General features: G+C 51.8%; 1 protein-coding gene across 2 annotated transcripts; it reads right to left on the reverse strand.

Moving 5' to 3' along the window:
• Positions 1-5,861: 5,861 nt before the first annotated feature.
• On the reverse strand, positions 5,862-11,192 carry MLF2 (myeloid leukemia factor 2). 2 transcript variants are annotated; one of them, XM_040235018.1, is made up of 9 exons: positions 10,540-11,192; positions 9,872-9,949; positions 9,503-9,629; positions 9,219-9,254; positions 8,553-8,606; positions 8,099-8,227; positions 7,808-7,967; positions 6,878-7,099; positions 5,862-6,376 (listed from the first exon to the last, which is right to left on the reverse strand). In XM_040235018.1, the coding sequence occupies exons 2-8, from the start codon at positions 9,919-9,921 to the stop codon at positions 6,912-6,914; spliced, it is 744 nt and encodes a 247-aa protein (XP_040090952.1). In that variant the 5' UTR covers positions 9,922-9,949; positions 10,540-11,192; the 3' UTR covers positions 5,862-6,376; positions 6,878-6,911. The 2 variants fall into 2 exon arrangements, with proteins under 2 accessions (XP_040090952.1, XP_040090953.1); XM_040235019.1 differs by having other exon boundaries at positions 9,872-10,101; positions 10,540-10,633.
• Positions 11,193-12,627: the final 1,435 nt, after the last annotated feature.

Raw genomic sequence — 12,627 nt, forward strand, 5'->3', positions numbered from 1 at the left:
TACAGAATGGGAGAAAGTAGTTGTAAATCCCTAACAAAAGACTTCTAACTAGAATACATAAGGAAAGCTTGAAACTCAATAGTAAGAAAATAACCCAATTTTGGAAAAAGATCTGAAAGCCTTAGACACTTCATCAAAGAGGTTATAATGATGATAAACAAGCACATGAAAGGATGTTCAACACCATTAATCACCAGGGAGATACAAATTAAAACCATGGTGAGATGTTTATAAATGTTTCACTGTGCATAAAAGAATACCCACACACCTAACAGAATGGGTAAAATAAAATAGAAACTGACAATACCAACTACTGGCAAGGATACAAAGCAACTGGAACTCTTCTTACATGGCTGGTGGGATTGCAAAATGGTCCAGCCACTCTGGGAAACAGTTTGGCATTTTCTCACAAAGTTAAATGTGCACGTCCCTATGACCTAGAAATCCCATGCCATTTCACTCCTAAAGAAACTAAAACATGTTCACACACGTGTACATGATTTTTTAATGGCAGTTCTATTCATAATTGCCAAAAACTGGAAACAACTGGAATGTTCTTTGACAGATGAATGGATGAACAAACTATAAACACACAGTGAAACAGTACTTTGCAGTAGGAAGGAGTGAACTATTAATACACAGAACAACATGAGTGCATCTAAAAGGCTTTATGCTGAGGATAAGAGTCACTCTCTAAAGGTTACATGGCATAACAACACCTTTATTGCTGGTTTGGTTCCGGAGTGAGTCAGATGATTTTTTTGGTTTCCCAGTGCACATAAAAATTATGTTTTCACCATACTATAGTCTATTATATGTGCACTGACATTATGTCTAAAAATTAATTAATTTAAAAAGCTTTATTTTAAAATGCTTCATACCTTAATTTAGAAATGCTTCATTCTTAATTTAAAATGCTTCATCGCTAAAAAATCCTAACCATCATCAGGGCCTTCAGCAAGTCATAATCTTTTTGCAACAGTAACATCAAAGGTCACTGATCGAGGTCTTCCCAGGCGGTCCAGTGGTTAAAACTTCGCCTCCCAATGCAGGGGATGCGAGTTTGATCCCTGGTCGGGGAACTAAGATCCCACATGACTCTTGGCCAAAAAACCAAAACATAAAGAAAAACAGTATTGTAACAAGTTCAATAAAGACTTAAAAAAGCTCACTGGCCACAGATCACCTTTGCAAATATAATGATAATGAGAAAGTTTGAATGTTGCCAGAATTACCTTCTCCAGTGGTTCAGCAGTAAAGAATCCATCTGCAATGCAGGAGCCAGAGGGGACACGTGCTCCATCCCTGGGTCGGGAAGATCCCTTGGAGGAGGGCATGCTCCACTCCAGTATTCTTGCCTAGAGAATCCCATGGACAGAGACACCTGGCAGGCTACAGTCCATAGGGTCGCAAAGAGCTAGGCACACTGAAGCAACTTAGCATGGCATAGAGACATGAAGTGAGCAAATCTGTTGGAAAAAAATGGTACCAATGGCCTTGCTCAGTGCTGGGCTTCCACAAATGTTCAATTTGTTTAAAAAAAAAAAAAACACACACCACCACAAAAAAACAGAATCTGCAAAGTAAATAAAGCGAAGCACAATAAAACAACGTATGCTGGTGTATCATTTCATTATATGACATTCTGGAAGTGGTACATTTGTACCAATGATGAAACACATCAGTGGTTGCCAAGGGTTAGGATTAGGGGAAGGGGGTGGCCACAAAGGAGTAGGAGAAGAGGGTTTGGGGTGACAGAACTTTCTTTGGAAATATCTATGGATGTATTTATTTGACTGGGCCGGGTCTTAGTTGCAGCCTTCAGGATCTTTGAACTCTTAGTTGCGGCCTGTGGGATCTAGTTCTCTGACCAGGGATTGAACCCAGGGTCCCTGCACTGGAAGCTTAGAGTCTTAACCACTGGACCACCAGGTAATTATTTTGAGGGAATTATTTTGATTCTGTGAGGGAATTATTTTGATTCTGATAGTGGTGGTGCTTCCATAAGTCTGCACATGTTCAAACTCATAGAACCCATGCACAGAAATTTTATTGTATGTTAAAAAATATTGGAAAAAAAAGCACAAATAAACCAGACATACTGGGCCACTGGCATCCATCATTTTAAACACTATGCTTTGACTTGGGTAAATGTTATAAATTTGAAATTTAAAAAAAAAAAATCAAGGAATGTTCTATTTAAAGGACCACCATGGGGAATCATGCCACACAGCACATTAGTATGGTTTGTGTCTGTCTGGACTTTGAGTCCTGGCTCTTGAGTTCTGCTAGGTAGCTGTATGGGGTTCAACAAGTCACCTGTTACTTAAGCAGTGAAGCAGGAGCAGGGGTTTGGAGGGTATCTGTAATTGTTGCTAGGCTGCACTGGAATCCTCTTCAACCTTGAGATTCTGCTTTAGTGAGTCTGGGGTGGTGGTTCTGATCAGCTGCCACTTTGGGGAACATCCAGAGAAGGTGATCTCAAAGGTCTTCAACTCCACAGCTGTTACTTATATCATATACTGGCTTTGCTTGGAATTAAGGTCTATCTGTGCCACCTTCCCTGTGAATTGGGAATTGCCCCCACTCCAAATCTAGGCTATCTAAGTTCAGCAGCGGCTTTCTTAGACTCTAGTTTTGTTTTCTTTGTTCTTTCTTTTTAAAAGATAAGACTTTTAAAATAATTTTATAGGGCTTCCCAGATGGCTCTAGTGTAAAGAAACTGCCTGCCAATGCAGGAGATGAAAGAGAAGCAGGTTTGATCCCTGGGTTGGGAAGATGCCCTGGAGGAGGGCATGGCAACCCACCCCATATTCTTGCCTTGAGAATCCCATGGACGGAGGAGCCTGGTAGGCTACAGTCCATGGGGTTGCAAAGAGTTGGACACAACTGAAGTGACTTAGCACATATTTACTTATTTTTAGCTGTGTTGGGTCTTAGTCGCTGTGAGGGCCTTTTTTCTCTAGATGGGGTGATCAGGGGCTACTCTCCAGTTGCAGTGTGGAGGCTTCTCATCCCAGTGGCTTCTGTTGTTGTGGAACAAGGGTTCTAGGACGCTTGGGCCTCAGTAGTTGCAGTTTCCGGGCTCTCGAGTGCAGGCTCAGAAGTTGTGGTGCACGGGCTTATTTGATCACAGCATGTGGGATCTTCCAGGACTAGGGATCGAACGTGTGTCCTGCATCGTCAGATGGGTTCTCTACCACTGAGCCACCAGCGAAGCCCTAGCTGTTTTCTTTCATCAAACCATTTCCCACATCAGTGTCATGCTGACCTTTCCCCCGGTATTTCTGCTCCTTCTTTTAGAGACTCAACCCCACTCCATGGCCCTTTCTTACACCCATTTCTCTCCCATCCCCCAGCTTCCTGTGTCCAGATGTCCTAACCTCAGACCTTCAGACACTTGGTTGGTCTCCATCTGAAGAAAACTGACATCTTGGGGATAATTGTTCAGACCCTTTACACGATCTAGGTGGCAGGTAACAGAGCAGATGAGGAGAATGGGCTGGATGCTGGGAGAAACCAGTGATTTAGTGGTGTCTGACTCTTTGCGACCCCCTGGACTGTAGCCCACCAGGCTCCTCTGTCCATGGGATTCTCCAGGCAAGAATACTGGAGTGAGTTGCCATTTCCTTCTCCAAGGGATCTTCCTGACCCAGAGATTGAACCTGGCTCTCCTGTACTGCAGACAGATTCTGTACTGTCTGAGCCACCAGATGGTGGACCAAAGGTTCAGGACAGGGGCAGGGTCACAGGGACAAAATCAGGCGTCTGTCTCACGCACTGAGTCAAACGCATCCTCTGTACTCATGCACCCCACTCTCATAATTCTGAGCTATGAATCTGTGTCCCACTGCCAACAGGGCCTGGATAAAGGCCCATTTTACAAAGCAGGACACCGACTCTGAGAGGTAAAGACTCTTCCCCCGGGCTTGCTCCTGCTGGTCTGTACTCCTAATTTCATCCCTTTCTCTAATTCATAGTCTCCCACCAAGTCTCAGACTCTCCCACCCTGTCATTTTCTCGGGTGGGGGAAAGCATCCAAGTGAGTCTGGCCACGTCCTCTGGACACCTGGCAGGTTGAGGCTGGGTCATGGCGACTGAGCCATTTCAAAGAGCTGACCCAGAAATGGAGCATCAGCATTCCTCCTGCATGCTTTCCTGCTCCCTGACCCTCACCTGCCATGGCAGACAGGTAAGTGCCAGGGCTGGTTTTAGGGCATTTCATTCAACTTTGCTAGTGCCTACTTGCCCACCATGTATCTTAGCTGAAGAATACCATCATGGGCCTTGAAAATATGAGCTGGGTTTGCAAGGTGGTCATCACCCAGGAGCTGGGAGCAGGGCTGAAAATTGATTTATTCATGTGTCTGAAGCCAGGACCCAAACGGCAATGCTTGTGAAACCCTGGATGACTCACCTGGATGGAAACCAGGGCAACCCTTGGCCTGCTCCAGCCCCCACTCAGAACTGCACCCAAGAGCGTGGGCACTGGAGCTGGAATCCAGGTTGAGAGGTTGGGCTTGAGCTGTAGCCTGAGACGTTGGAGTAAGGGACACCCACAGCTGCAGGGAAGGGAGGTCTTGCCCAAGGCAACATGACTGGGCTGGTGGCAGAGCTGAGCCGGGGAGCCTGGGGGCTCCTTCTACACTCCTATGCTCTTTCACCTGCTGCCTCCTCAGGAGATTGATGACAATTCCTCCACTCCCAGAGGAAGAAACTAGGGGCAATCTGGACAGGGCACAGGTTACACTGGAAGTTGAGGACTGGGGATGCTTTGAGCTCCAATTCAGCATCCCAGGTGGAGATGAATTCTCTCCTGTTTCACTTCTGGGATTTCTGGATTCTTTTCATCACTGGTTGGTTCCTTTGACCCTGGAAGTGCATGTCAGTGGCTGGGTGACTGAGACTTAGTACCTGATCTGAACAGGACATCAGTGCTTGGTTGCTGACAAGCTCACCTTCATCTGCCCATTGCGTGTCTGGATAAATCCACTTGAATCTGCCTTTCAAGGGCATGGGAAAATCTCCTTCCCAGAGAGGACCCGGTGCTGTTTTTACCTTTGACTTATCAACTGACAAGGGCAGCAGATGTTTATAAAGCAGAAACCACCCTCAGACTCTCACAGGCACTCTCCATCACTGGTGAGTTCCCGGGAAGGACAGGGTGACCCATTTGCTGAGCCAGGTCAAGCAGGAGCGAATGTCTTAAGAAATTAGAGCTCCTCAAGCTGTCCAAAGCTGCTCAGGTTCCAGGCTAATTTTCTTCCCTAGGCTCAAATTCTCAACAATTGGGGCTGGAGGTTTTGAAGAATGTTGCTGCCTCAAGTTCCTCCCGTTTGAAGACTGGAGCAGGGTCCTTCCTGCTCTGTATCCCAAGTGTTCCTGCCCACAGTCCAGGCAAGAAATGCCCAAGGGACAAGGGGTGGAAAACTTGTTGGACACCTACAGGTATGCTCTGCCACTCCCTCAAAAGCGAGGAAGCCTGCAGGACAGTCGCCGTCAGTCTCACCCCTAACCCAGCCTGGCCACATGCATTGCTGCTTCTCATGAAGCATTGACAGCCCCTCTGCAGGACCACTGCAGTGCTGGGCTTGAACGAGTTAAGAAGGCCACACACGGAGATGGCGGGAAGGTAAGGCGACTAGAGAAGGAAATGGCAACCCACTCCAGTATTCATGCCTGGAAAACAGTTCATGGGGTCACAAAGAGTTGAACACGATTCAGCAACTAAACACAAGGTGACCAGGAGACAGAAGGGTTGAAACTGAACATGGAAGAGATCAACAAAGCCAGACACAACACCGTAAATCAACTATACTTCAATAAAATACATTAAAAAAAAAGTAAAGCCAGATGCCTACTTGGTCTTTTTTCCATTCTCCTTTATTTCATAAACACCTAGTTACAAGTTGCACAAATCAAAAAATAAAGGCAGAGAGGGTGTGGGGAAGACCTTTGTGATGTGAAGCGGGTTGGAAGGGAGAAAGGGCTGGGGACAGGTCCTCTCCCTCCACACACAGCCCTGGACAAGGGCTGTGGCCTCTACAGTAGGGGATCCGAGGAGGAGGTGGGCAGAGAGCCAGGGTCGCTGGGGCCCCTAAACCCAGAGCTCACCCTCAAAGCCCCATCAATGCATGGCAAGAGTAGAACAAGAGAGGGGAGGAGATTCAGAGATGGAGTAGCAAAGTGAAAAATCAAGTCATCCTGGTAAAGAGGTTAAAGAAGGGAAAGGGAAAGGGGCAGTGAAAGGTTCTCCCTGAGACCCCCAGGGAGGGGCTGGGGCCAGCTTGCCTGTTAATTTAATATTAAATTGGGAGTGGGAATTGAAGAGGAAAAGTTATCTCAGGGGATGACATCTCAGCCTCTCAGCTTGTACCTGGGATGGGAAACAGAAACACACAAATTAAAAGGAAGACAAGATACAGAAGCCAGGAGTTCTGTCTTTCTGTACCAATTAGAACTTCTACTTGGAGGCTTCCCTGGTGGTCCAGTGGCTAGGACTCTGTGTTCCCAATGCAGGGGGGCCTGGGTGTCATCCCTGGTTGAGGAACTAGATCCCACAGGCCACAACCTAAGACATGGTGCAGCCAAAATAAACAAACATTAAGGGACTTCCCTGGTGGTCCAGTGGCTAAGACTCTGCACTCCCAATGCAGGGGACCTGGGTTTGATCTCTGGTCAGGGAATGATCCCACATGCTACAACTAAAACTTGGTAACAATCAAAATTTAAAAATTAAAAAAAAAAAAAAAACCCTCTTCTACCATCCAAGGTGGTGGTTGCTGGGTACCTAGGCTGCTTCTGCCTCAAGGCTGAGTGACGCTCACATAGTACACGCCTCACCCTCTCCTGTCCCTGCCTGCCCCGTGGTACTTACAAGAGATACAAGAGAGGCCGAGGACCCAGGGCCCTCACCAGTCGTAGCGGCGTGACTGTCGGGATGGGGAGTCCTCGGGTCCCTGTATAGCCAGGCGGGGAGGCCCCTCAGCCCTTCGTCCTCCACCCCCGGAAGCCTCGTGCCTCCGAAATTCCAGAGGGCGCTGCTGCCGGAATCGGGAAGTCTCCCTCCGCCACTCGTCATCAAATGCCGCGGCCTCACCTGAAGAGGACACAGAGACCATACAGGGCACCTGAGTACCACTCCACTTCCCAGGCAGACCCGTGCCCGATGCAGGCTTGAGCCACAGGCTCTGAGACCAAAACCCAAGGCTGAAAGGCCTTGGGGCAGGGAGGCAGGGGGAAGGGAGAGGGGAAGTTGATTCATCATGGTTGCCCGAAGCCACGAGCAGGAAATCAGGAATGGATACTTAGTTAAGGAGCATAATCCCATATACACCATATTTAATAAATGTTGGCTGATTTGAAAGAAAGAAAAATGAGAAAGGAAGACAGTGACAGAATAGGGTAGATTACTATCAATATCTGACTTAGGTGACAAGAGTTTGCCCTCCCCGGTGAGGCCATCTGCTGCACTGACTCAGCCCTAAGCTGACAAAAAGGCCCCAAGTAAGTGAAGAACATGGAGCTCATCCATAATGTTACTCAAGAAATTCGTACAAAGCCAGGGAGCATGCATGAGGGCTTGGTCCTGACTCTGCGACCCCATGGACTGTAGTCCACCAGGCTCCTCTGTCCATGGGATTCTCCAGGCAAGAATACTGGAGTGGGTTGCCATTTCCTTCTCCAGGGGATCTTCCCGACCCAGGGATCGAAGCAGGGAGAAAAAGCTGCCATTTCTCAGCTCACTAGATGGGGGCTAGGGGCTGGTGGCAGGAAGCCAGCAGGCTGGAGCTGGAAGGGGGCTTACTCTCGTCCAGGTTGATATAGTCCTGCCGCTCCTCCTGGTCCCCCGTGCGGTGGTTTCGGGAGCGCTGGAGGATGTGAGCCCGGTCCCGGATGTGATGCCCGATGGACATCTGCTCCAGCCCGCTGTCAGAGTCGCGCACGGTCCGCCGGGTCTCCCGGATCTAGGAGAGGTGGAGCGCCACATGCTCAGTAGATCCTTCCAAACCTGACTACGCCAGGCTGGAAACACTTTGAAAAGAGCCAGCCAGGCCACCGGACAGTGCCTCCCTGAGATAGGAGCCCTCCAACTCACCCCGCCTGGGGCCGAGCGCATCTCCGACGTCTCTTGGTAGACCTTGGGGGCCCCATCGCCGGTGTTGGAGTAGGAGATGACAGTGGAGGAGGAGAAGGTCTGGCAATTGCCTCCGGCTGTCATGTGCTCCTGGGGAGGGAAGGGAACCGCATGGCTGAGTGGGCAGGGCCTGGCTTCTGGAGCAGGGATCCCTCCCTGCAGCCCCGGAGCAAACGTGAGGACTCACCACCATCACCCCCTCAATCCCCCTGAGTCCAACAATAAGCCAGGCAGACCTGGAGAGACAGAGCCTTAACTGCCCATTTCATGAGATGCCTGCCACTGCTTCCCACTCAGGACCCCTGCGCTCTCTGGGTCTGGCCCTCTTATCCAGCCTGCAGGCCTCTGTGAGCACGGCCTTCCCCACTCCTACCTCCAGGGACTCGCCAGGGGAGGCGGGACACAAGACCCTCACCATGTTGCCGATCATGTCGTTCATCATCCCGAACATGTCCATGAAGCCACCTGACTGGAGCAGAAAGGAAACCGAGTCAGGTGGTCAAATTCAGGCTCCCACAGGCCACCTGGCTACATGGTCCCTCTCTCCGCTCCCTTCACATCTGGCAGCGGCTCTTCCTCATTCCTCTTGAGCAGGAGCAGAACAAGTGTGCCTCTCTCCGCGCTTCTCTTCCCACCCACCCCGCCCTCCTCCTCAGGCTCTGTGGCTACTAGGATCCCATCTTTTTCTTGCCTGCCTGACCTATTTCCTCCTACTTTTAGGAAGCAAGTCTGTGTTACTGGAGTCTAACCTATAAACAACCCTATGGGGTTGTTTCTGAAGCTGTAGAAAAATCTCCTACACATCTCTAGTTGGCCCTCAAACAGCATCTCCCTCCTCAAAAGAAGACATCTTGCCAGGCAATTATATCTCCCTAATGGGCATGACTCCTAGAAGCACAGGAGTCAGTAAGTTAGCATCATCAGCTCACAGGACTCAGCACAGCAGGCCCGGAGATCTGTGAGCACATGACGACTCTAGGGTTACCCATTAGCCTATATCTCAGAGAGGCAAATTTGGAACTAATATCTAAGGGTTACAGAGCAAGTTTGAAATGAAGGATGCAGGGAGATGAAGACTTACCATTCCCAGCATTCCAAAAGGGGAGACAGCCCCAGCCTACGGGAACATGTCAGGAATAGAAATTAGAGGCCACATGCGACCTCACCCTCCCAAACCAAGCCCATGGCCTCCCTTGCTTTTTTCCATCTTTCTCTCAAAGGAGCATCACAAAGCCTGTCTTCCACACCCTTTTCCCCACTCCTAGAAGGCATGCCACTTGCTAAGTCAGCCAGCATGCAAGAAAAATGAAGCACTGCATTAACCACCCTCCCACCACAATCTCAGGTCTGTGGCGGCACCATTACCTGCATCCTGCGGCTGGCAGGCCGGGTCCCTGGCAGATTGCCATCTGTGATGCTGAGGAAGGGGCTATATCCAAACCCCCCTGACAACATCCGGTTCATGTGCTGACGGTGAATGGCAAAGGGGTCCCTGCGCAGGTAGAGTGCAGAGCGGGTGGCAGAGGGGCAGCGGTCAGCACCTCCCGCAACCCCCAAAGAAAAGCCATAGGGAACCAGCGGCACAGACATACCCTCCAAGTCTAAGCTGGAGCTTAGAGTGGACACCCAGGTGTGATCCGAGCCCACAACAGGAGCCCAGGTGTTTGTCTCAACTACTCAGAGACTAAGTGGACCGATGTGTGCTCTGGAGCAAGAGGGGGAGGGGATACTCACATCAGGAACATGGGGTCCTCGGGCTCCACGTCCCTCATGAAGCGGAACATCCTGATTTCAGCCCCAGGGAGCTCCACACTGTGAAGATGTGGAGCCTCAAAGGTTGGAAGCGGCCAGGTTTTTTGCACACCCGCTCAGGGCAGGGACTCTCAGAGCGTGGTCCCTTCCAAACACTGTATCTGGCCCCCAAACTCCAGGGAGACCCTTCTCCAGGTGTTCAACATCAGCCTCTAGGGAGAGCAGAGCTCTTCAACCCTCTCTCCGAAGGAGGACCGTGGAAAATTTTCCCGAGCCTGTTTTCTGCCTCCCCCACTCAGAGCCATCCTCTTCTCAAAGCCACCGCCAAAGGCACACTCCCCCAACCCCCGACGCCACCTTTCCGGATGCGAATCTCAAGTGCCGCCCCCAACCCCCGCCCCATAAATGACCCCAACCACTCCGCTCCCTCCTCACACCCCGGCCGCCGCCAGACCTCCCCCGGGTGGGCCTCACCGTCCCCGCCGCGCCTGGAGCCTTGCCCCCTCACCCCGAATCCTGCTTTCCTGCCGGGTGAGCAGGAGAGGCAGGCTTGACCCGCTCCCCTCCCCGCATCCCAGGCTCCCGGGGACCCTGCAGCCCGACGGGCCGCTCCCGCCCCGAACCGGCTGCCCGCTCCACTCGAGCCTCACCCGTCCCCGGTCCGGGCTCAGCGGCCCATCCGGCCGGTCTCGCCTCTCGTGCGCCGCAGGATCGGGGCTAGCGGCCCGGGACGCGGGACTGGTCCGGGCGTGAGCTCCTCGGCCTCCCGCACCGCCTCCTCTCACAGCTGCCACCTCCGTGCACCCCCCGCCCGTCGGCCCACGGAGCCCGAACCCCAGCCAGGCCCGGACGGAAGTGACGTCACGATGGGACAGCCCACCCCAGGCCGGGCCTGCGGAGCTCCGCCCACCGGCGGGCGTGGGGCGCACGCGGGGCCGGCTCTCAGGCCTAGCTGCTGGGGGCCTCGGCGTCCTGTGGGACTTGGGGAGTGGAGGCCTCGTTAGTAACCTGGACTTGGGTTCTGTGGCCCCGAGGAGGCTCCCTGTCAGGGTGCGGGGGAAGGAGCAGCGGAGTCCATCGCCAGGAGGGGAAGAGGGGGAAAGAGAACGGGGGCAGATTACCCCGGACAGGGCAGGCTCTGAGTGGGTGACGAGGTGGGGCGGATCCCTGGGGAGAGCTTTCAGCAGATTTCTACCGGGGAAGCGTTCATCCCGAGATGGAGGAAGGAAGGCAGTTCTGCGGGGGAGGCGCTGGGGCCAGTCCCCTCGGGAGGAGGCGCGTTCCAGGCCGGGGCGGCGTTCTCGGAGTGACGTAGCGGGAGGAGGTGACAGTGCTGCCCAGGTCTTCCTCTGGCTTTGAGAACTCGGGCTGGGGCACGGAGGATCCAGGCTGGGGGTCTGGTCGCCAGATGGCGCCCTTCGGCCGGGCTGGAACTGCAGCCCCTGGGGAACTGGCGTTGGCGGGGCTCTAGAGACCCCGCTGCCCCCAGTTACCCTGCTTTGAGGAGTCAGACTAGGGAGAGAGTTCTGAAATCTTTTCATTGAATGCCAGCCTCCCCTTTCTTTTCTCTGAGTATCCTCAGGAGCTCCCAGTCCGCACTGTTTTTCTTGCCTCTAGTCAGGCAGGTTGGTAGGTAGGTCGAGGGAGGAAGAGAGCTCCCGGTTCACCAAACTCACCAGGGGCAGAGTTGCGAACAGGCCCAGAAGACCTGACTCGAAGGCCAAAGGCTGACACTTTGACATACTAAATGTGTTGCATAAAATCCTGCCCAACTGGAGAGAAGGGCCCTCCCCCTGGGTGTCCAGGGATTTGGGCTGTTCGGGCTGGACTTTAGACGGGACTCAACCAGACGCCAGCTCGCCTGGTTCTTTACACTGGCCGCTAGCCACGTTCGTGCTCCGTGGGCCTGACAGCCAGAGAGACTTGTTCCCATCTCCAGCACTTCCCTGGAGAGGAAAAAAGGTTGCTCCCTGGTGACTCAGGAAGAAGTGGTACGAGTGGGGCTTCTGAGGTTTCTTTGGACTTGATTATTATTAAAGAGAGAGGAAAAAACGAAGACAATAGTGGCAACAGAGGGGAAGAGAGAGAGAGAAATTAGAAGCTGGCAGACTGGCAAAGCCAAAGATAGAATAAAAGAAAATGTGTTTTCCATTGATATTTCTGGGGAATAGACTTAGTAAAAGCTTTCGTCTTCCAAATGCTCTATGTCTGAACAGCCCACCATGCCAGTGCCCCTTTCCTCTTGCCTCCAAACAGAAGCAGTGAGACAAGTGGTTAAGAGTTGTCCTGGTGAGAGTTCTGCAGCCCAAACTTAGTGAAGTGTGGGCCTCACCTTCAGCATCTCCATCCCGGTTCCATCGTGTCCAGCCTGCCCAGAGCTGGATAGGAGATGCAGCTAGTCTTCTAGACTTCTCCTTTGGTCTTCTTCCGTTACTTGGTGTTCTGTGTTGTTTAGTCGCCAAGTCGTGTCCAACTCTTTGCAACCCCATAGACTGTAGCCCACCAAGCTCCTCCATCCATGGGATTTTTCAGGCAAGAATACTGGAGTGGGTTGCCACTTCCTCCTCCAGGGGATCTTCCTGACCCAGGGATTGAGTCTGTGTCTCCAATGTCTCATGTACTGCAGACAGATTCTTTTCCACTGAGCCACTGGGGAAGGTGCCTAGTAGAGCTCTTTTTCTTCTTCCTTCCAAGACTTAAGAATCTGATATCGGGGACTTCACTAGCCATCCAGTGGT

The sequence above is a fragment of the Oryx dammah genome, unplaced genomic scaffold (genome assembly GCF_014754425.2).
Source record: "Oryx dammah isolate SB20612 unplaced genomic scaffold, SCBI_Odam_1.1 HiC_scaffold_29, whole genome shotgun sequence".
NCBI lineage: Eukaryota > Metazoa > Chordata > Mammalia > Artiodactyla > Bovidae > Oryx > Oryx dammah.

Coding starts and splice junctions, on each gene's coding strand:
- MLF2 (XM_040235018.1), bottom strand. CDS start 9,921: ATGTTCCGCTTCATGAGGGACGTGGAGCCCGAGGACCCCATGTTCCTG. Junction 8,228..8,552: donor ACGACATGATCGGCAACATG/GTGAGGGTCTTG, acceptor TTCCCTCCCCAG/GAGCACATGACAGCCGGAGG. Junction 7,100..7,807: donor CTATATCAACCTGGACGAGA/GTAAGCCCCCTT, acceptor TGTCCTCTTCAG/GTGAGGCCGCGGCATTTGAT.